The sequence below is a fragment of the Nilaparvata lugens genome, chromosome 12 (genome assembly GCF_014356525.2).
Source record: "Nilaparvata lugens isolate BPH chromosome 12, ASM1435652v1, whole genome shotgun sequence".
In the NCBI taxonomy this organism is placed as follows: Eukaryota; Metazoa; Arthropoda; class Insecta; order Hemiptera; family Delphacidae; genus Nilaparvata; species Nilaparvata lugens.
This window is the reverse complement of record NC_052515.1, coordinates 3,348,772-3,373,518: the sequence shown is the minus strand read 5'-3', so window position 1 is coordinate 3,373,518 and position 24,747 is coordinate 3,348,772. Positions and strand designations below refer to the sequence as shown.

The window sequence follows — 24,747 nt, the reverse complement described above, 5'->3', positions numbered from 1 at the left end:
ATTTCGTGTTTGATAGGGATGGATAAGTGGACTAAATATTGCATTTTTATTACCTCGGATGAAAATTAAAAGTGATTTTATGTATAGCTGTCGCACATCAAGGACCTGAAATTCTTGATATGCTAGTTCTGTCGGATAGCGACTATCCTGGTTCAAGCAAGTCTTTATGATTGCTCGCTGTGCAATTCCGACAGCTTTCAAAGTGAACGAGGATGCTCCACCCCAGGCCAGGATTCCATAATTTATAATTGATCGAGAAACTGTTTTTAATAAATTGTTATTGAGAAACACTTTTATGTCTGTATTTTAAATACGGTATTGAAAAATTATAATTTCTACGCTGATCTGCAGATATCCTTATGATGATTGGAATCACTTAATGAAATGTTTCAATTTATCCATTGTTATTCAAACTATTTCAAAAATGAAATACCTACAGCTTTTCAATATTATGATCTATGGAAATATTGTTTCTCAAGTATATTGTTTCTCAAGTATATTGCTTCTCAAGTATATTGTTTCTCAAGTATATTGTTCCTCAAGTACGGTATATTGTTTCTCAAGTATATTGTTCCTCAAGTATATTGTTCCTTAAGTATATTGCTTCTCAAGTGAAGCCTACTTGAAGATTCAGTACCAAATTTTTTTCAAAAAAAGATAATTGATAATTTAAACTCGGAAGATTGATTTGCTTTTATATGACAAATTTGTCAATCAAGAGTTGTTATCATATTATTCCTATACAGTAATTAAATAATAATTAAGTTAATGAAGGAAACATAATTATAGCTACAGTAGGTATACGATAGTTTAATCTTGGATCTTTCTCTCATGAATTATTTATTTACATGCAATTATATAATATGATTGTATTCCTTATCTATTTGTAAAAGTGCTACTTGAAAGCTTTATTACATAGAATACCGCTAGGAAAGAGGTTACTATACTCTTTGAAGTCAATTTTTGTAGTACAGTAGTCTATTTTTGTATAGTCTATGACTACGAAGAGTACCTATTACACCCTCTTCCTCTTCGCTTTGTAGTCTACACTTTATAGTCTATTTTCCATGCTCATGGTGAAGAACAATAAAGAGTTACCTACAGGCAATTCTATATGATAAAATATATTATATCCATTTATTTAAATGAATTGTTTTTAATTTGTAGCTAAACTGCCAAAATGGTTCGGAGAGAGGCCAGGCAAGAAGAAGGACGACCCAGAGAGCCCCGAGGAAGAGGAAGTGAAGAAGGATGACGAAGTAGAGGAACCAGTCTTCGAAGCCGAAGAGGAAGAGGAGGAGGAGGCCGAGGAAGAGGAGGAGGAAGAAGAAGAGGAGGAGGAAGAAGAGGAAGAGGAGGAGGAAGAAGAATAAATCATTCGCAAGTGAGTGATGGTTTTGGTTTCGTTTTAGATTTTCTGATTTTTGTCATCATCTATAAAACCATCCTAACAGGATATAGTAATAGTAAGTATAGTTGAAAAGTTGATATTGTGGTATTCATATTAAAATAAAAAGACTAATAAATTGTCAAAAACCACAGATTTTATTGAAATTTAGAAAGACAGGTTTCGGTTGTTACACCATAGTCAATCTCTTTATGTGGTTAAGGCTGTGCAAAGGCTAAAAATAAACTTTCTACTGGTGATTTTTTTCAAAGTTTTTCGATATGTATATCATCAACATATGAAAATGGAAAACATTTTTTTCTAATCATTACTTTTCGAAATATGAGCGCCTAAAGATTAAATTTTTGGGACAGAACATTTCAAATTCGTTAAGAGATAAATCCATGAGATTCAGAAGATGAATTCTTCATGGTAATTTTAATCAAATAAAACAAAAATTTCCTGAAAATATCAATTTCTGAGAAAGTTATTCAATTTACTAAAAATTACTTTTAGTTGAGTTATTTTTGTGTAATTGAATAACTTTCTAGAAAATCTATATTTTCAGAAACTTTTTGTTTTATTAAATCAACATAACATTAAGAATCTATCCTCTAAATCTCATGGATTTATCTCTTACCGAACTTGACATGTTCTGTCCCAAAAATTTAAACTTCAGGCGCTTAAATCTCAAAAAGTAATGATCGGAGAAAAATGTTTTCCTGAGAAACCTTTTTCATTTTGATAGCTTCATGGTATACAAATCGAAAAACTTTGAAAAATATCACCAGTAGAAAGGTGCCATTGGAACATGGACCTCACTATATATATCCTATTAAATAAAAAGACTAAAAAATTGTCAAAAACCATAGATTTTATTGAAAGTTGAATAAACCGGTTTCGGTTGTTACACCATTCTCAAACTCTGAAAAACATAAAATCTGTGGTTTTTGACAATTTCTTAGTCTTTTTATTTAATAGGATATTATAGTGAGGTCCACGTTCTAATGGCATTGGATAAAGATAAGAGAACAGCGTTGCCGATTCCCCGCCTTGCCACTCCCTTTTTATAGAGAATCTACTTTGTGGAAGTACTTGAGGACTGAAAATTTGGTGAATTGAAGAACTACAAGACTTAACCTATTTCGGACTATATGTGTTATCTAAATTTGGGAGAGGAATAGCACAAGGTTACCTTATTTTTCCTCTCCCTTTCATTTTGATAATGTACTTATTGTATAAATGAATGATTAAAGAATGAATCTGAGGTAATATATCAACTGTTCATTCTCCTTCAAAATAATATATTATATTTTAGTTGTTGAAAATAGTTATTTGTGCAACTAGTGCTCAAAGTGACAGTATGCTGCACTGAAAGAAACGTTTACGCCCGAGCCGTGGCGCCATTCCGCCGAGGGCGGAATGGTTTCTTGAGTGCAGCAGAGGAACTTTGCGCACGTATTTCACATTAAATTTTTCCTACAGTTACCATTGAATAAGAAAAGTGGGTAATTATGGGTAAAATTCCCTGAAATCCATCAAATGTTTGTGTGTGTGTGATGCTGTTATTAATAAAAACCTAATTTATTTAAAATTGAATAATGTAGTAGTAAATGAATGAAGGCGGCTGTCACTCATGTCGCTGTCATCCACTGTTGTCCTCGTTGTCCATCGTTATTATTATACCACAGTCACTGTTACCAACTTCATTTTGATTTTGCTGCACTGGTGCTCCATATAACCTACTAACTATTTTGCGTTGCAAATCTGGGGTGCAGAAAAAAATTTTCCCGCACTAGAGCGGAAAAGTGATTCTTTGCGTTCTGTAATCAGTGCAGCAATGGCCACTTTTCAAGGTAACTGTAGGGAAAATATATTTTTCAATTATTAATTCGTAAATTTTCATAATTGAGATTAAAATGCCTGTTAATTATATAATTCGATTGTATGGTATGAGATATTGTGGTATTTATCCATAATTGAAAGAATAATACGTTGATGTTGTCAATACGGTACCACACTATATTTGTTCAAAAATTAATTCACATTACAGAACCAGGTAAATTAATTTTTGAACAAAAATATAGTGGTACCGTATTGACAACATCAACATCTTATTCTTTCAATTAATTATATTTCTACATTTTTGAAAAAACAATCTGGAAACGTTGCAGAGGTGGGAAAGGGTAGTGCTATCTGCTTTATTGATTGATAGTCAACACTAAAATTAATCAAATACGGTACTGCCATTATAAAGTGGACCTCACTGTAATATAAATATGAGGATGAAATAGTTATTTGTGCAACTAGTGCGCAAAGTGACAGTTTGCTGCACCGAAAGAAACGTTTACGCCCGAGCCGTAGGCGAGGGCGGAATGGTTTGTTGAGTGCAGCAGAGGAACTTTGCGCACGTATTTCACATTAAGTTTTTCCTACAGTTACCATTGAATATGAAAAGTGGGTAATTATGGGTAAAATTGCCTGAAATCCATCAAATGTTTTTCTGTGTAGTTTTATTATTGATAAAAACCTTAATCCTAAAATCCTAAAGTCCTCGTTGTCCTTGGTTATAATATATAATGAATAATAATTAGCGCGTTGTGCTTCGTTGCACCTCTGCTCACTATAGCAGCCACAGCAGTCACTGTTACCAACTTCATTTTGATTTTGCTGCACTGTTGCTCCATATAACCTACTAAGTATTTTGCGTTGCCATGTTGCAAATCTGGAGTGCAGAAAAGATTTTTCCCGCACTAGAGCGGAAAAGTGATTCTTTGCGTTCTGTAATCAGTGCAGCAATGACCACTTTTCAACGTAACTGTAGGAAAAGATACATTTTCGTTCTACCTATATCATTGAGGAACATGTTGTGACCGCAGTTTTACTGGAATAATCAGAACGATTTTGATATAAGCTATACATTTTGTCTCCTGGTCATATGGGACATATATATGAATCATATATTTATCTCATATTGATCAGGATTTTAGAGTTTTAAATTAGAAAAGTTTAATGAACAGTGTTTTTGTCTTTGAACAATCTTTGTCATCGACAGAAAGATTGTTTATTTCATTTGTTGTCAAAATTAATGTAGCTTCTCTTTTGTTTTTAATAACAAACGTGCCGCTTGTGCAACAGATAAAAATATGTACTTGAAATGGCTTTCATGTTTGGCATTGACTGAGTTATATTTAATACCCAAAATTTTACTTTTGGTCAGTGTGTGAGCTCGTTCGATAGGACTGAAAGTCCGACTGATCCAGTGAAAAAGGCTAGATTTCGGTTCGTTTAATAGTTCAATTATTCTGTCACAGATCGGGCAGTATAAAAATAATTGTATTGTTAAGGGAGACGGGTTCTGAGCCTATTCATTGGTTCAGTTAATATTTGTTCTTTTTTTTTTAAATACTAAAGTCGCGAAATACCAGTGGATGCCAAAGTGGGAAGCTATTTCAAAAAGGTAGGTGACTACTGAATCATTTGTTCTTAAATTTTCATAGCCACAAACACTGAATCCTCATTAGCAGCAAGCGAGTGTTTTCCCCATTAATTCATATCAAATATTGTTTTATAATCAAATTAATCTTGTTTTGTTCAAATGTATATATGTTAAAGACTCATTAAAGTTCTAGTTATTCTGTTCTTTTTTTGTTATCATAGTTTTTTCCCCTTACATATTTGGTGTAAGCACATCGTGCTTACATATTTTGGTGGAGACTCCTCCCGCCGTTCCATATCGTGCTTACAATTTGGCATTGTATTTTGAGGCAAACTGTTGTTTCAAGTACCTATCAAAAGCTGGAGAAAATTTAATTACAACTAAGTTGAGAACTCTTTTAATCTATCATAAAACTCAAATATATTTTAATTCATATTTCATATTTTACAGGAAGCTACGAGTCAGCAACGTTTAACCAGCATCCTCAAAACTGCTGACCCAGTCAAAAATTCTTCAGCTTCAAAAACACTCTGAATGGATTTTCAAAACTGCGCTAATTGAGAACCAGCTACCCGCCATTTCGGCGTCTGGGGGACCCAAAAATCTATAGGGCGACTCCAAAAATCACCAAAACAGCAATAAAAGTGCCACGGACTGACACTCACCCAGACGCCAATTTTGAATTTGAAAAAACAGACAATTTTGAAATTTAACCATCAAAATTCTAGTTGTTATAAGTTTGTTGCACTGTAACAAACATTATTAACATATTGATTCCAACACCTAATCTAACATGAAATTTAGAAAAAAATGGCCGACTTTGAAGATAAAATGTGTGTACTATCTATATGCATTAACTATTCTACAATCTCCATTCTTCTTAACTGGAACCATAAATTCTTACAGATCTGATGATCTCTTCTCTCTTCGAGATTTGAGGTTTTGTTGCATTATTATATATACTCTTGTCTTGTTTTCTCATTAATAAATTAATTTGGAAATGTATAAATATATAAATATTTATTTATGTCAGATACTTGTTTGCTTTAATGTAGCCTACCAGTGTGCACTTGTTTTGTGTTGTAATTTTATTGATATCCTCTTTTCCTGTTTCCTAAGCGTTTCATGTAAGTATTTTATTGAAGTCACTCAATCAATCATTCATCTATCAATAGAATTATTACAATAGAGTAATCTATAATAGTAGACAGAAAGAGGAAAACCAAGCTTAGCTTGCACCAATGTTCCTAGAATACAGAATTTCATACTTGGGCCTACATCGTCTGTACTATTCCTCATCTTTCAAATTTTAAATGTAATGAAGTCTAAAAGGTGATGTGTATGTCACGCATTTCAAATTTCTGGTTCATTAATAATATGATGATTATGAATAAAACGGTACATTAATGAAATGAAAAAATATTAATTAATTGGGCAGATTTAGGACATTCAAGTTCTCTCTACCTCTCAACCTCGAACCAATCCATACTTCTTAGTCAGAATTAGCCTACTTATTTCTGAAAATATTATTATTATAAAATGAATAAAGTGGAAGTGACACAAAAAGTAATTATTGCCAACTTAAAGCTCCAGTTGCACAAGAGCCTGTTAAATTTCAATCGTGATTAATAGCCACGAGAACAAATCAGAGAAGCTTCATTTTCAAAAAGCCTTCCCTGATTGTTTTTTGTATCATTTAATGATGATTAAAATTTAACAGTATTCAGTGCAACCGGACCTTAGTAATTTTCGAGATTCTGGAACTCGACCTTATACGATTCGAGTCAGCTGTATAATTTTATCTGTATAATATCTAGAACTACAGTTACTGTACAAACAGGGGCCTGTTTCATAAAAGTTACAAGTCCTGTAATACAGGAGAATGACCATTCCAATTACATGCTCAATATAGCCGATAAAATCAGCTGTTCCTGTATTACAGGACTTCTAAATTTTTATGAAACAGGCCCTAGAACTAATGACTAGTTGGTACTCATCAATGTAGACTAACTACACTAACTATGTATGCCACAACGGAAGTGTCAACCAGTGTTGATGAAGGGCCTAGTGTCCGAAAGCGCTCCACTAATGTGAGTAGAAGCTTTTAGTTTTATTTATAAATACCTGACTGCTATGTCGTAATTTAGTTGTTCAGAAGTGACTAGTTGGTAGTTGCTAGAGGTGAGTCTAGTCCCTTGATTCACATCTATCTACCTTGACTAGATTCTAGTTTAATATTGCAGATAAGTCGATAATAGCATAGAGAAACAATAGCGTAAGTAGATATCCCATGGTCTAATGAGTTTATGTCGCAACTTTTACTGTTATCTCAAGCCGATTACTGTCGATTATTGTCGATTTGTACTGTTTTATTGGGGTGAGAGTATTTGAACGGCACAATATGAGAGACTACCAGTGTCACACAGCTTCAAGAGAAAGAACTACGTGGACTATCGATTTGAGATAACAGTAATAGTTGCGACATAAACTCCCTATACCATGGGATATCTACTTACGCTATTGTTTCTCTATGATAATAGTGAGCTTCAAAGTCTCAAGATGAAAATCCATGCCAGGAATTGAGGAACGAACAATCCAGAAAGAAACACGGAATTGAGACACAAATATAAATTTAATATCACAAAGACGTCTTTTCTACATTTTATCATATTCTACAATTTGATCGATTTTGTGGAAAGAGTGTTTCATACCTCTTATAACTGAAACCTGTTTAACATTTATTTCAAGTTTTCCCAGGCCAGCTGGTTCAATTTAATCTAAAGACAAATAATAATGAAATCGATGAACGTTACTCATTGTTTAGTTAGAAAATAATGACAAAATGCGTTTACTCATTAATTAAACAAAATCTCAATGAGTAGACTTGATTGTACAGAATTTCGTTGGAAATGGCAAAATAAATCTAGAATTTAACAATTCTATAATCTAAGTTATGCTATAACACCGAATTACAGAACCGGCTGTAATAAACATCAATAATTACGCATTAAGGGATAACATTATTCAATTTTATCAGACTCAAAAAAGAACGTTGCTCTAATCTATACACCGACTTAACACTACTTAACACTTAGCAAATTATCAATCATTAAAATTTAAATTATTTACGTTGATAGCTGAAAATTAATCACATCTTGATTAAAGTTTTGAAAATATTTGATTTAAAGTATACAACTCTAATAAAATTAGGTTAATGGCAATGATTTAATAATACTTTATGTAATAAGTAGTATGGCATCAAGTTACACATAATTTACAATAAATTTAAAACAAATTACAATTATATTAATTGTAGCAGATGAAACAAATCATGTCCAAAAAATTGGGATTTTGTAAATATAACATTTACAAATAAATATAAGAGATTCTATTATTATAGAAGGTATTCAAATTAGAACATATATTTTACAAGTCTTTTCAGAATATCAGAGTACTCTATCTATTCAGAGTCTCTTCAAAATAATCTATGAATTTATTTGAATTTCTCGATTCAAAACAAGAACAATGATATTTCTGTGAATTATATTATTTTTACAAGGATAAATAACTTTTTTAGATTTGATTGTATGGTATGAGATGTTGTGATATTTTTCCATAATTGAAAGAATAAGACTTTGATATTGATAAAGTGATATTGACAATATCAAAGTCTTATTCTTTCAACTTTTTTAGAGTTTGACTGAAAAACAAGCAACATCAATTTCTATCAAAAGCAAAATCTTAACAAATCTACAGATCTTACAAATATTATTTTGTATCTACCAATATTTACAGTCAGCATGATAGAAGAATATAACAATTTCCATTATACTCAAGATGGATAACTGATGATAGATTGCTTTGAACAATGTCCAAAGTTTGAGCTACTGAACAGTTTCTAGTAATGAATACTAATAGAACAATTTAACAATTAAAATACAGGATTTTTCAAAGAAAAAAAGTTGAACAACATTACAAATCGGGAAGTGATTTCTGATAACAGCTCAATCGATAATTTCAGTTAATTATAAAATAATTTAATCGCGCCACATTGAATACACAATTTCTATTAAATAAATGCATACAATGAGAAAACAGCCAGCTGCAATATTTACAAAGAGGATTTTTATGTAGAATTCAATATTCTATAACCTCTTCAATTTTTAAATCAATTTAATTTGGATCTCTCAAAGGTGTAAACCAACTTATTTTAAATCAAGTTACACATTAATTTAGGTAACAAAAACGGGCTTGAGTTTGATAAGTGTGGATTTACGAAAGACCACATTAATTAGGGTCACTCGTAGATAAAAAAATTTGGGTCACTTGTAAGTTGAAACCAACTGATTAAAATTTTGGAAACTTAACAATTTGAGTCACAAGCAGACTTGTGTTTCATGACTGATCCTTCTTCGAGAAATGACAATCAATATTATAGATTGAAATTAACAAATTACAAACAATTTGTGTTACAAACAGACTTGTGTTTCATGACTGATCCTTTTTCGAGAAATGACCATCAATATTGTAGATTGAAATCAACCTATTACAAACAATTTGATTCAAAAACAGACTTGTATTTCATGACTGATCCTTTTTCGAGAAATGACAATAAATATTGTAGATTGAAATCAACCTATTACAAACAATTTGATTCACAAACAGACTTGTGTTTCATGACTGATCCTTTTTCGTGAAATGACAATCAATATTGTAGATTGAAATCAACCTATTACAAACAATTTGAGTCACAAACAGACTTGTGTTTCATGACTGATCCTTTTTCGAGAAATGACAATCAATATTGTAGATTGAAATCAACCCATTACAAACAATTTCAGTCACAAACAGATTTGTGTTTCATGATTGATCCTTTTTCGTGAAATGACAATCAATATTGTAGATTGAAATCAACCTATTACAAACAATTTGATTCACAAACAGACTTGTGTTTCATGACTGATCCTTTTTCAAGAAATGACCATCAATATTGTTGATTGAAATCAACCTATTACAAACAATTTGATTCACAAACAGACTTGTGTTCATGACTGATCCTTTTTCGAGAAATGACAATCAATATTGTAGATTGAAATCAACCTATTACAAAAAAATTGATTCACAAACAGACTTGTGTTTCATGACTGATCCTTTTTCGAGAGATGACAATAAATATTGTAGGTTGAAATCAACCTATTAAAAATCAGAAACATATTAATTTGGGTCACTTGTTACACATTAATTTGGGTCAATTGTCACCAACCTATCAACAAGTTTGGGTCACTTGGATTACAGATCAGGAAATCTGTTAGGATCAAGCAAGTTGGGATCAAGCAAGTTGGGCCCTGAAGTGTTTGGCGGCTTGAGCTGACACTTGGTGGCCAGTTTGGCGTAGGGCTGGCCATGCAGGAGACACACAATGACCACGGTCATGTTGTCACAGCCGAGTCCGCCCATCTGGCCGTCGGGCGCCAGGCACCGCGTCATCAGCTCCTCGCAGATGTCCTCCGGCTCCATGCCGTGCGCTATGCGCATGCGCACAAACTGGGTCACTTCCTACAAAACATAACACAAACATTAGTTGGTAATCAGAGAATGATGAATAGTAGAAGGAGGAGGAGGAGGAGAGGAGGAGGAGGAGGAGGAGGAGGAGAGGAGGAGGAGGAGGAGGAGGAGGAGGAGGAGGAGGTGGAGATGGAGGAGAAGAAGGAGCAGAAGAAGAAGAAGAAGAAGAAGAAGAAGAAGAAGAAGAAGAAGAAGAAGAAGAAGAAGAAGAAGAAAGAAGAAGAAGAAGAAGAAGAAGAAGGAGGAAAAGGAGAAGAATAAGAAGAAGAAGAAGTGTTGTAGTAGTCCAAGTCTTTTCCAAAAGATGGATGAGATTGTTTAGGATGAAGTTTGCTTTTTGGAAGTCACAATCAGAAACTGTCTCAAGTGGAATGATCAAGTGGATCACATTCCGAACAAACTCTCAAGTGTCTGCTTCTCAATGAAAGTGCTGAAGAATGTAGTTGGAACAAAAACACTATTGAATGTCTTCCATGGTTATTTAATGTCCATAATTTAATACAGCATAATGTTTTGGGGAGTGGAAAAAATAATCTCAATTCTGTCTTTAAAAAACAAAAAAATCCCTCAGAATTGTCGACAACTTGAAGCCTTATGAATCCTGTAAAAAATCTTTCAGAAGACTTAGAATTCTAACAGTTCATGCATTGTAATTCTTCGAAATTGCAACTATGGAAAAGAAAAACGAGAAGATATTGAGAGAGAGAGAGAGAGAGAGAGAGAGAGAGAGAGAGTCATATCCATCACTGTTACAATACTAGAAACCAGATAGTTCATCTTCAGTACCCGCAACACAGAACAGCAAGCTTAGAGAAAGGGCCACATTATAGCGGATTAAGAGCTTATAACTCTCTTGCTACTGAAATAAAATATATTGAGAGCTCAGAAAGGTTTAAGAATACAATAAAAGCTAAGCTTACGATCGATGCATGTCCGTACAGTTTAGAGAAAAGCTTCAACTGTTGGCGCGAGTAAGCATTTTTTGCAACCATATTTTTAACTCATTTGTATGTTATGATTTTCTTCTCTTTTTTCTCTTTTATGATTACTTTTTTAGTACTGTACTGTCATATACTTTCAAGCTTTGCTTGATTTTTGTAGCTATATGACGAAAATGAAACTAAACTAGTAGTAGTAGGAGGAGGGAGAGGATAGGAGAAGAAGAGTAGGAGGAAGAAGACTAGTAGGATGAGGATGAAAGAAGAAGACAAGAGGAGGAGAAGGAGTAGTGAAGAAGACGGAAGGAGGAGAAGAAGAGGAAGGAGACAGGGGGAGGAGTAGTTGTTGAAGATGATGATGATGAAGATGAACAAGAAGTAAAAGCAGAAGAAGAAATTGTTGGTCATCACTTTTGAAACATTTTCAACGATAAAGTTGAATTTCAATAAGGATTGAGAGAGAATTAATGAGGAAGAATGAAAGGTAATTACCTCATTGCACATGACATCCCAGATGCCATCACAGGCGATCACTACGAACTCCCAGTCTGGTGTCAGTGTGTGTATTTTCACATCCGGCAGTGCTGCAACATTAATTCAACATTAGCATGAGACATTCATTATAAGGAAATAACTAATTCATAAATCACGAAGAACTTTAATTACTTACATAAATGCTACCGAACTGAGACACAAATAATGCTGAAATGGATCTCACTGCAGATGATTTACGAAATAGTCAAAGTAGATACTAGATGAAATGACTACTTGACGAACTGAGACCCTCCCATCTAACAAATAATACAAGGTCATCTAATCCTAATACAGTACCGTAATGTTTCAATTTAATCAGTTATTTAAATGTAGTGTTCTTTGTAATGACGGTCAAGGTGCGATTCCTTAGCGGCGTCTCGAGAGGTGAGTTTGGAGCTGTCACATGATCTATAAGGGGACCGCGCCAACTAAGCTCCCCAACAGTAAAGCTCCTTTCAAAACCACATTCGAGGGGATTTACTGACGGCGTCAACTGAGCTCCTGAGAGAGGAGCTTAACTGACGGGGAGCTTGGTTGTCGTCAGCGTCCGAGGAGCTTAGTTGTCGCCTAAGGTCCCGACAACTAGTCCCCTCATCCAGCAGGGGATTTACTGTCGGGGAGCTTAGTTGTCGTGAGCGAGTGAGGAGCTCAGTTGTTGCCGACAACTAGGCTCCTTCGTTCTAGTAGGGGATTTACTGTCGGGGAGACTAGTTGACGGCAATGGTATATTTTACCAGGGGATTTACTGACGCCTGTGATCAAAATAGCGAGGAGACTAGTAGTCGGGGAGACAGGTTGGCGGCGACCCTCTATAAGTTCATAAGAACAAATGATTTAATGATTCATTAGATATGAAATGTAAAAACATTATTGTAGCTAACACTTCTAACTCAACTTTCACGATAACGTTCATACAACATAAAAATACAATGAGTCATCGAAGCTAATGAATTTATAGGTTATGTGCTCTAGCCATGACGGCTGTAACGACACGCCTTTGAGGAATTGCACCTTAAGATTTTGACTGAGAGATTTTCAATATTATTGACGTTTTTCAAAGATATATCTTGAAGACTAAAGTCGATACAAGAAAATTTCACTGGATATTTTTTGTTGCAAATTGTATGTAGAATTTATAGTTTTTGTGAGACACCATGTATACCATGGGGTATCTTTCTTTGCTATATTATTTGCCGTGATACGAAGAACTCCTATGACTATCGGCTTGAGTTAACAGTGACATTTAAAACATGAACACCCTATACCATGGGATATCTTCTTATGTTATCTTTTCTCTATGGTATCACCACACATGATACAGTATCAACACAATATGATACAGTATCATCTCAACTTGATACAGAACACTAAAATGTGATACAAAACTTCCAAACTTTGAATTAATTCTATAAACCATGGGATATCTTCTTATGCTATATTTTCTCTATGATATCACCACACATGATACTGTATCAACACAATATGATACAGTATCATCTCAACTTGATACAGAACACTAAAATGTGATACAAAACTTCCAAACTTTGAATTAATTCTACAAACCATGGGATATCTTCTTATGTTATCTTTTCTCTATGGTATCACATCACATGATACAGTATCAACACAATATGATACAGTATCATCTCAACTTGATACAGAACACTAAAATGTGATACAAAACTTCCAAACTTTGAATTAATTCTACAAACCATGGGATATCTTCTTATGCTATATTTTCTCTATGATATCACCACACATGATACTGTATCAACACAATATGATACAGTATCACCATAAATGATACAGTATAACACAATATGATACAGTATCATCTCAACTTGATACACAACACCAAAATGTGATACAAAACTTCCAATCTTTGAATGAATTCTACAAATTAATAATAGACAGTAATAAGCTTGAGTTAACAAAAAAATCGACTTGAAATCTGGTACATGAACGTCCTATACTATGGGATATCTTCTTATACTACCTTTTCTCTATGGTATCACCATAAATTATACAGTATCAACACAGTATGATACAGTATCATCTCAACTTGATACACAACACCAAAATGTGATAAAAAACTTCCAAACTTTGAAGTAATTCTATAAACCATGAGATATCTTCTTATGCTATCTTTTCTCTATGACTTTACCTGAGACAATCTGCTCCTCGGGTCTTTTCTGTTTGTTCTTCTTGAAGACAAAGTCCCCGAGTGCCCTGGAGAGGGCGAGGTTGCCCTTGACTCGGTTGTACTCCACCCAACCGCCGGCCGCCGTAATGCGACGCAGTTCGTCCTCGTTGTTCGGTTTGTGGTCGTAGGATAGCGCCACTGTCTCGCCGCGAACACTCGCCACTGCTCGCGAGTCGCCCACGTTTGCCTGAAATCGATAGAAAACAATAGTTACATTAAGGAAGAATTCAATAGACACAGGTTCAAGAAAAGTTTATTTTCCTGGTTGGTTGATATTGGAGTGGAAAATTGTGAAAATTTAGTTAGACTGTAAATATTGAAACTATTTATTCTTCATTCTTCTCTTTACTGTTTTTCATTTTTCTAAAAATAACCTTTCTTATTATTATCCTTAATAGAACATTAATATTTATCTACTAATTTCATAATTTTGTTTGTATTATAAATTTTTACTAATTTTATTATAAAAACTTTAATCCCATATCAGTGAATGAAGTTTGTAAATAGTAATTATAACACGCAATAAGCAACTAATTACTTATACCCCAACATATATAATTTATAGTGGGGTGTATATTTATTCATTGAAATTATCATTTATTCATTGTTGAAACACCGCTGATTTATGTAGTTACATTACAATACTATATTATCAATATTCTAATGCTGCATTCAATCTTCATTGTAATTAATAAGTTTTTCATAATATGTGAAATTTGTTGCATAGTTAGCTGTTGTACTGTAATTTATTGTGGATTCGTGTATAGACCAGAATGTATTGTAACTTACTTACTTGAATAAATAAATTTGAATTTGAATTTGAAGTTGATATTAAAAGAAATATCGATATAATAGATAATCAATATAATCGATAGTCGATGATTGGCGATAGCCAATTTTTTATTGATTCATACAATAAGAGCATCATTAAAGTGATAGGGAAGGAAAAAATAAACTAACCTTGTGCTATTCCTCTCCAAAATTTAGATAAGGTTACACATAGTCCGAAATATGTTAGTCTTGTTGTTCACTTCACAAAACTTTCACTCCTTAATTATTTTCTCAAAGTAGATTTTTAAATTTAGATGCTTCAAAACCAAACATACAGGGAATATTCACATTATTAACACCAAAATAGGAAATATTCACATATTAAAGAAATAATTTTTGAAGAAATAATTAGCATGTTTGCTTGAGAATCAATGAATCTTTAATAAGAAAGTTTGATAATTCAGAAGTTTTCTGAAAGATTTTATATTTTGGCAGAATGTATTTGTATCGTAACCCAGATTGTCCGCCTATTGACTAATTCTCAATATGAGATAATATCATATCATCATCATCATCACTTCAAGGATAAGTCTTTTTAAATAACCTGTTCCGGTACCCATCTCTTCCTCGGCCATCCCACATGAGATAATAATAATCCTCAACATCAGATGACTCTTAGCCAATCGGATGACTTTGTGAGTGTCGTGTCGGCGAGAAATCGGTGAGTGTGAAGACGATCATTCACATGTGTCTTGAAAACTAAGGCTCAACTCACACCTACGCGACTCAGGTCGAGAAGAGATGCGACTCTAGTCGAGAGCATGTGTTTTCAAATGGTGACGTCGCGGAGACTAGAATCGATGGTCTGAGTGTCACCATTTGAAAACACATGATCTCGACTAGAGTCGCATCTCTTCTCGACCTGAGTCGCATAGGTGTGAGTTGAGCCAAATAAAACCTTGATCAAATGCTTATATTTGTTGATCATTTTAAAGTTTCCTAGAAGAATTCATAGTAGAACTTACACAATAAAGAGTGTTGTTTTTGATGAGAACACAAATGGCGGTACTTCCTGCCATCAGATCCTTGAGCAAGTCATCTTGGCGCATTGCTGCATCCAAATCTAGAAAACCCTGTAAAATATCAACAAGTTAATACATTTCTAAACAGATAACAATATTATAAAACAATACAACATACAGAAATATTATATGGGGAGACCAAGATGTATTGTAGACTGAATAGAGTGCTGTTCCTGCTGAAGAATCTGAGTACCGGTTGCACAAAAGTCGTTTAAGTTTTAATCGTGATTAATTTTATGAGAACCAATCAGAGAAGCCTTTTTTACGAAATAGCCTTCTCTGATTGGTTGTCGTGAAAATAATCACGATTAAAATTTAACCGACTTTTGTGCAACCCGGCCTGAGAGAGGTTGCATTCCGGAGATCCATTATCGCATGTTCTACTTTGTCTTCTTCCAGAGCGTGATGGCATAAGGTATCACACTGCGGGGTGGCGCCACCGAGGTGGAAAGGATATTGCTCGTGCAGAAGAAACCCATACGAATTTCGTGTGGGGCTGATTATCTGAGAATCGCAAGCTACTGTTAGTGAGAGAGCATATTCTTCAACCTCTAAATTTTCAGGTCTGCTATAGCAGACCCGGATGCCTTGCCTACTACAGGGGAGACTTTCATCAGCATAAAACCAGAAACAGGCTTTCTCATAGCAGATAAGGTAGGACTCGAGGCAATCCTGACAAGCTGGCTGTTTCTGATGCGAGTCTACCTGATGCAATCCTGAGGATATTCCTACAGGAGAATCTTTTGAGGGAGACTCGAGGGAATTTTTTTAATGTGACGCAGCAACTGTCAGTAGTTGATTTTCATCATGGCACAGTTTCCTGGTTGTGATTGTTGAGATGTGTGTGGGTGGATCTGTATTTTCATTTTCTTGCCAGTTTCTGACTGTTCATTTGTGAACTTGCCTGTTGTCTTTTATTTCTCTTGACTTGTTCCCTTATGGACATGCCCTGTTGGTGTGTATGTTATGAACAGAAACCATTATCATTATTACAAATATTATCAGCTATACTGAATTTATGAAGGTGCTATTCAGACAGGATTTATAGTCATTCACTAAAAATATATACAAATAAAGTATGTTTATAATTGCTTACCTGTTTTAACGCCTCTTCCATATTTCCCTCTCTATATTCCGGTCGATCCATGATATATTTGTGCAAATTTGTTCCCGCGTATTGAGCTATTGTACTTCCTGTAATATAAAATTTAGAATTCAGATAAAGATAAAGGATTCGTACAACACAGAAAAGATTATGTTATTTTCAAGTTTGAAGAAGGCAGAATGTTTTATCATTTCTAATCATTCTAAGATCATGTGTTCATGTCTGTATACTTGTTACTTATGTTTGTCCTCCTAACAGTCTGATGGCTGAGGAGTTGTCATTATTCTTTTTCACGGCGGATAATTTCCTCCATGAGTATAAGTCGTGTATGTTGAAATGTATGTTCTTCATACTGTCTGTTTAGTTCGCTGTTACTTTTAAGAAGAGGCCAACACACCTTTCAGCAAAGAGGACATGTACACAGCCACAACACAAGGAGGAGAAATAATATAAATTTGCCTCATGCCAGACTGACTCGATCGCATAATAGCTTCCCAGTCCGAGCACTCAAGATCTTCAATATTATGCCTGTGTATTTCCGTGCCGTGAGCAGGAGGAGGTCTTTGAGAGGGCACTTTGGGAGAGGCTTGTGAGTCTGACACTCTACTCCCTGGATGAAGAGGCAATAAATGTTTTCTGAGATCTATGACTGACCTCTCATCTTGATCTTGGTTTTTATTATAGGGTTTTACGCTCTGACGTAATCTCTCCAGCAATTGCTGATTATGGATAGAGATTAATGAAGACTGTTACGTAGTAGTAAAGTATACTCCAATACAGAGTGTACTTTACAACTGAGTATACTCTACTACAGAGTATACCCTACTTTACAACTGAGTATACTCTACTACAGAGTATACTCCACTGTGTAGAGTGTACTCTATATCTTCTCACATGGAATGCAGCTCCAAATCTCGGTCCCTGACTACTGAGTGAGGAGAAAATATTACTTTTCCAAAGACATTCAGACAGTTGGAAGAACATATGAAGAAAAATAATTGTTCATTGTCCAGAGTGCAGTTTGAGTATTTGCAATATTTATGATAAGTAATTTAATCAAGTTTGAACATGATATAATAGCTTACCTCCATGTCCATCAAATACTCCAAAGTATGCACACTGAGGATCATCTGGACAGGAAAGAATATGTGTGTGCGAATCCTCCATATTTATTCTCCATCCCTGCATACAACTTGATCCCACTTTGTAATCGCAGTTTTGACAGCAGGACGATTTCTTAGCTGTAACTGGCTCACCCAGTGTTTGACCCATTCTGAAAATTGATTTGGTTTTTTTACTACAAACACAAAATTCATATATCTATCTAGTTAAATAGGAAATTATTACACAATATGATGTTATTTGCGTATCAGTTCAAGGGAGTGTCATATACTTGCTAGTCTAGCTAAGACAAAAGAAGTCATATCATGTAGCTTATATAAATACTTGATATGATAAAAAACATACACAAATCAATATGGAACCAATTGTACCGGTTTTTAAAAAACTTGTCAATGATTTTTTCTGTTGTAATGAGATAAGATGATTCAGAAGTGAGTCATTCAACTTCAAAACTGTAATAGAAGGAATTGTCAGGATGATATTTCATAATATTAACATTATAACAACAATAGAAGAGATTTATATCAATTGCAAAATTGTTACTTACTTGGATTATGTGATAAAACACTGAAATATAAAAGAAATTCACTTGTTTTGGTTATTGGTTTATGTTATCTTCATTTTTAACGTTTTAAATCATTAAAAAACATGCAAGAGAATTTTAGCCATGATTTGGTGGTTTTTAAATTACTAAACAAAGTAAATTAGCGTTGAAATAGTATATAAAAAGTTTAATCAAAATTTTTGAAACATTTACAAATAAAATTGAGAATGTTAATATAGGTTAGTATTCCACACACAATGGAAATTTTTTCACAACATACAGACAGGTTATCACAAACAAGTCATATGACTGTTGTAATAAATACTAAATAGAATCAAGATAAACTTTAGTTTTCAGTGAATGATATATTTTTAAAATTTTGTATAATTTTAATGTATATTCTAAAACAATCAATTCAAATAATATATCAATATTTTGTGACGTGTAAACTATTCGTTTTGTAATCTAGGTGGCAGTAAAACAGCTTTCGTCTTCGTGTTTTCTGTCAACTGAAGTCTGTACTGAAGAAAATAATGATAATTTTGTAATAATGTCTGTCCAACTGTGATAATGAATAGTGTTTCATAATTTTAATCTCAACTGATCAAAAGAAAGATTGTTTTTTTAAATATCAAAGTGTTTTTATGCATGCAACTCTGCTCACCTTATTTCTTACCAATCATCACGTATCATCAACCTTCAATAACACGTACACTCGTTCAAGAACCAGTAATTTTTACATAGTGCAAGTGAAAAATGGCTGAGGAAAATCCCACTAGAAATGAGATTAACCTAATCTTCAAAACTCTGATGAACATTCCCACGAACAAGGTATTCTAATAATTTGATTTAATTGTACAATCATACAAGATTCCAAAGAGTGATCTATAACTATGGTTTGGTTAGTTTTCTTTAATACCTATTCAATCACAAGTTTCTATTCAAACCATAAAACTCTTCATCTTAGTAGAATATTAAAATTGTCCCACTTATCTTATCTCAATTATTGTGCCAGTTAACGTAACCTATATTGCTTTTTAATAGTGTATATTTTTCATGTAAAAGCTAAAGTAATCAAGACAAAAACCAGCTGGTGTTTTAACTGCAGCATTGGATGTACCTATTACCTAACCATGGATCAATATCCATGGTTTTGAGGATTTAATTATTAAAATAAATAAAAACTCTTGGTTTGGGCTCTAATTTGAACTAAGTTGCTAGTCCTAATATTGACCAATCTAAGTGTAGAATTGACTAAGTTATATAACTGTTATACCTTCAATACCTTCTACTTCATCAATTATCCTACACTTGTAGGATCGATGGCGTCAACAAACTCAAAATACTTAATTCAACACACATTCATCCAGATGGCAGCAATGCAGTGACTGCTTTCATTAAAATTTCAAGCTATCCATTAATTCTTTTACACTGATTATGCCTTGTCACAAAGTAGATTCTTTCGGATGGTTCTCTTGAGGGGGGCCTCATCCAAATGCTTTACACCAGGAGGCAGCTTGTTGAAGAATATTTTAGGACAGAAATCTTATAACTGGCCTGTGATTGGTGGAGGCGTTTCCTTGAGACATCCAGCTCATCACGGTGCCTAGTGTTGTGGTAGTGAATGTCACAACGGGCACCCAGAGTATGATGTATCTTCTTGAAATACATCAAGCAAAGGTTTGTGTGGCAGAGAGGACCTAGAGTCCTAACTCCGCCCTTAATAAAGGCAATTATTCAATTTAAGCACAAGAGGATGTAATGGCTGAAGACCGTCAACAGCAACACACCAAGGCGATACCTCTCAGTCGCCAGGCCCCTCATCTTTAGCAGCAGGAAGCAAATGCGGGAGAGTTGGTTGGTTACCTGCTGTACATTACTGTTCGAGCTGAGTTTGCAGTCCAAGGCACAAAACCCAGCAGCTTCACTGGATTCTGAGGGTCACGCAGTTCACGTGAAAAAGCTGCAGATGATCCTTTGGGTCAGCCGGAATCAATTAGCCAGGAACAACAAAGTGGCAGATCGAGATGCTCTGAAGACACCTCCAAAATCCGCTCAAGTTCAGCACCCGATGACAGAACTGATGCATCATCCGCAAACATCAGAGAAGAACCATTGTCGTCGAGGTCATTTATCATGACAAGGAACAGTGTAGGCCCCAGCACCGATCCCTGAGGAACACCAAAAGCCACCGGAAGGGTCTGGGAGTTTGCACCACAGAGGGAGACAAGCTGAGTCCTTCCAGAAAGGTATGAGCCCAAGATGGAAATGGCCGAGTACCTTAGACCGTAGAAACTGAGTTTTCTAAGTAGAATGTGATGGTCCACACAGTCGAAAGCTCGGCTCAGATCATACAGAGCCAGAGCAAGAGACTCACCATCCTCGAAGGCAGCATCAATCCGCTCAGCCACATGGTCGACTGCACCCACTGTTGATCTCCCAACTCGGAAATCAAACTGCATGTTCTCCTCGAAAAAAATCGTTTGCTGTAAATCACCCCGATTTCTTTTGCTACTGCAAATATTGACAGCAGGGTAAACAGCAAGATGGAAATAATGACAGTTTAATATAGTGCTAATTATTGTTTTATTGTTTTTTCAGAGCTGTTTTGATTGTAAGACAAAAAACCCAACTTGGTCAAGTGTTACTTACGGCGTTCTGATTTGCATTGACTGTGCGGCAGTACATCGGTCGCTGGGCGTTCATTTGTCGTTCGTGCGTTCCACGCAGTTAGATGACAACTGGTCTTGGCAACAGCTACGTCAAATGCAACTTGGTGGCAACGCTAATGCTGTAAGTTGATGGATATCTGAACCTTTAAAATATATAAAAATGTCTATAATGAGATCCTTGTCATCATTGGTTTGATGGATAGCATTGATGTAGCCTGTACAAGGGTCATGACGACTCCTCGGATACAGGACCGTTGGGAGGGCTGAAGAAGTAAAAATAAAGTAAAAGTAAGTAGCCTAAGTATGATCACATTGAATGCGTATATGTGCAAGTGATTGGTTATGCAAGATCAAGCGCGCAGATTAGAAACAAAATGTGGAAAGAGCAATAGGAAGACTCACACTGAAGGCGTGCACTTGTTGGTTGCGTTCAGTGTGAGCAGCTACATGTAAGTCACAACCTGTTTCAATTGCTCTTTCCAAATTTTGTTGCTCGGCTCATGCATGATTTAACGTGCACTTGCATATACACGCATCAAAGATCCAGTGTGATCATACCCCAATGTTGACAGTTTGAAGTGTAAAGTATACTATTCATTAATAAAAACAATATAAAAACCTTGTAGTACCAAATAAAATATGTTTTATTAATTTGTACAAAAGTAGCCCATGTAAGTGAAGTATTTTTATGCTATTCATCTATTCACAAGATTGAGCTGTCAACCCTGATCTTGAGTTAATGTTGAGTTTTAACATCTATTCTGGTCGTGGATAAAATACTCTGAATAACTGCATATTTTGCAGTAATGCAAATGTAAGTGCTTAATTTGAAGCACTAGTATTAATAACACAACACTATCTGTGATGTGTATTGATATACATGTATCAATATAGCCAGGTTTTCACTAGTAGAGTTAGTGGTCGAGTAACTGGCATGTTAACTCTACTCTGCTTACTTAGTCGAGTAACTGTTTTCACTACAACTGAGAATAGTAGATAAAGTGTGTTGTCTAGTGAACAGAACTAACTTTGAAATGTCAATACTTTTCAATAAATTAACACTTGATAGGCCTGACACTTCAATAAATTCTTCATTTTCGATGGCCCTACAGCCCATATCGAACCCTGGCCTCCTCAATCTTGCCTCGATTCCTTGCTTTAATAAATTAACACTTTTTAATAAATTGATACTTTTTAATAAATAACAATACTTCTTAAACTTGATAGCCTATAGCACAACTCTACTAGCTCGAGACTGTTTTCATTAGCATAGTAGTGGTAGTGTAGAGTGAGAAGCGGTGGTGGGGGAAGGCAAGTGGTAGATAACTATCCCACGGTGCTATCCCACTCTACTCTACTAAAAACTTGTACTCTACCATGATCGTTTTCATTGGGAGAGTTCACAAGGTAGTTAGTACTTGCCCAGGGAACTCTACCTCTAACTCTTCTAATGGAAACCAGGCTTATGAGAGTATCAATACTGGACTAGACACAAGCTGCATGATGTAACCATATATAGAAGTTGTGTGTTGATTATAGAGTTTGTAAACATGAACTATTTGGATTTATTTTACATAACAAATAAACCTAAAACACCTTCTGTTATCTTACATTATTGGTGGATTCAATAAAGTTATTACTGTAATGACAGAATGTCTCGCAAAACCATAGTTTGTAATATCTTTGACCGAGCGAAGTGAGGTCTAAGATTCAAGTCGACGGTTTGGCATTTCTCTTAATGTTTAAATGTTTATATGTTGCGCATTTACGGCGAAACGCGGTAATAGATTTTCATGAAATTTGACAGGTATGTTCCTTTTTTAATTGCGCGTCGACGTATATACAAGGTCTTTGGAGAGTTTGCATTTCAAGGATAATATAAAAGGAAAAAGGCTCCTCCTTCATACGCCAATATTAGAGTAAAAATCAGACTATAGAATTATTCATCATAAATCAGCTGACAAGTGATTACACAGATGTGTGGAGAAGCCAGTCTATTGCTGTATTTCCATAAGGTCTATATTTTCAATCAGGTACTTGTGGATGAGAATACTGCATGAGGTCTACTGTTCACAGAACTACTAGTTATGTTTAGATTTAATAGACCCAGATATCTAATGTTTGTGGGTACTGTTCAATCTTTCTACACAACAACCTATATCTGTCGATCAAAATTGTTCAAATATTTTAGATTTTATCGCTAATATGATTCGTTTTTTGCAGCAATCTTTTTTTGAAACACACGACTGTCGAACAACTGATGCCCAGCAAAAATACAATTCAAGAGCGGCTCAACTCTACCGCGAGAAATTGGCAAATGCTGCCAGAAACGCCCAGCGAAAATATGGAAGAAGTGTAAGTTTCCAAATTATCTTATGGATCTACTTACTTCAAATAAATATTTCATTGGTCATGAATACTTTAAAAATACATGGACCTTGTCATAGTCCGTTTGCAAGGACTATAGACAGTGTCAGGAATACTGAATTCTGTGTATGCACTGAAACAATTTAATTAACAATATCATTGACATTCAATTCAAATTTTTCCAACCAACGTTTAGGGCCGGTTTCCAAGCTCGGGATTTAGCCAAGTCCTAGACTTTGAACAGCTGGAGTCAGAAAATTGGTTTTCCAAAACGGGGCATAGTCGCAGTCATTGTCATAGTCACGTTTGAATTAAATTTCGAAAAACTAGAAAATTGAACACAAATTAAATAAAGAGAAAATATTGTAAAGTTTCGGCTATTTTGAATTATTGAGGAATGTCTAATTTCGTCAAGGAGAAACGTTTCTAATTACAGAAATGAGGAAATAAAAACTACGACTACTGTTATAAAAGCTGCGACTACGCCCCGTTTTGGAAAGCCTATTTTCTGACTCCAGCTGTTTAAAGTCTAGGACTTGGCTAAATCCCGAGCTCGGAATCTGGCCCTTATTAATGTGTGATTACCTGAAGGTTTTTACATAAAAACTGAGATAGAATAATTCATAGCTCTTTTCACTTTTTCTTCAATTATTAATGAATTTTGTTGTTTTTCTTGAGAGGAAGTCTATGCTAGTCTATGCTAGAGAGGAAGTTCTGATTGCCTTCAAAGAGATTGTACTTCCCTGATAATTTTTGGAATTAAATTGGGGGACAGATCGTCTCCATCAAACAAATATCCAATGTCGTGATCAAGGTCAGGTCTTCCGAGATAGATCGTGTCAAATAATCTTAGAACAGTATGTGAACTGTAGTCAGCGTCACAGTCCAGAAAAATTTTAATGAAAAAGTCCTCTAACTGATAGGCGCTCCTTCTAATGAGCCACTTTGATAATGAGCTTTTGAACACATTGACTGGGCTTGCCTTAACTTAGTTTGGAAGACAGTTGAACATTCGCAG

The 24,747-nt window shown here is 34.8% G+C and overlaps 3 protein-coding genes across 22 annotated transcripts in view; 2 read left to right on the top strand and 1 right to left on the bottom strand.

Moving 5' to 3' along the window:
- Nucleotides 1-5,895, top strand: part of LOC111055558 (troponin T) — a 39,651-nt gene extending 33,756 nt beyond the window's left edge. For 13 of the 16 annotated variants that reach the window (XM_039438700.1, XM_039438701.1, XM_039438692.1 and 10 more), the window contains 2 exons: nt 1,168-1,384; nt 5,277-5,860. In XM_039438700.1, coding sequence (XP_039294634.1) covers nt 1,168-1,373 — 206 coding nt within the window. In that variant the 3' untranslated portion in view covers nt 1,374-1,384; nt 5,277-5,860. Of the gene's footprint in view, nt 1-1,167; nt 1,385-5,276 lie in introns of all 16 variants that reach the window. The other 3 variants (XM_039438703.1, XM_039438695.1, XM_039438691.1) reach the window with 1 other exon arrangement.
- A 2,643-nt stretch (nt 5,896-8,538) lies between these two features.
- On the bottom strand, nt 8,539-18,985 carry LOC111055559 (probable protein phosphatase 2C T23F11.1). The gene is made up of 7 exons (XM_039438714.1): nt 18,694-18,985; nt 18,110-18,297; nt 17,016-17,113; nt 15,863-15,970; nt 14,028-14,253; nt 11,822-11,913; nt 8,539-10,382 (listed from the first exon to the last, which is right to left on the bottom strand). The coding sequence occupies exons 2-7, from the start codon at nt 18,294-18,296 to the stop codon at nt 10,116-10,118; spliced, it is 978 nt and encodes a 325-aa protein (XP_039294648.1). The 5' UTR covers nt 18,297; nt 18,694-18,985; the 3' UTR covers nt 8,539-10,115.
- A 172-nt stretch (nt 18,986-19,157) lies between these two features.
- Nucleotides 19,158-24,747, top strand: part of LOC111055560 (ADP-ribosylation factor GTPase-activating protein 2) — a 31,979-nt gene continuing 26,389 nt past the window's right edge. For 2 of the 5 annotated variants that reach the window (XM_039438684.1, XM_039438683.1), the window contains exons 1-3: nt 19,164-19,521; nt 21,292-21,483; nt 23,586-23,717. In XM_039438684.1, coding sequence (XP_039294618.1) covers nt 21,425-21,483; nt 23,586-23,717 — 191 coding nt within the window. In that variant the 5' untranslated portion in view covers nt 19,164-19,521; nt 21,292-21,424. Of the gene's footprint in view, nt 19,522-21,291; nt 21,484-23,585; nt 23,718-24,747 lie in introns of all 5 variants that reach the window. The other 3 variants (XM_039438682.1, XM_039438685.1, XM_039438686.1) reach the window with 3 other exon arrangements.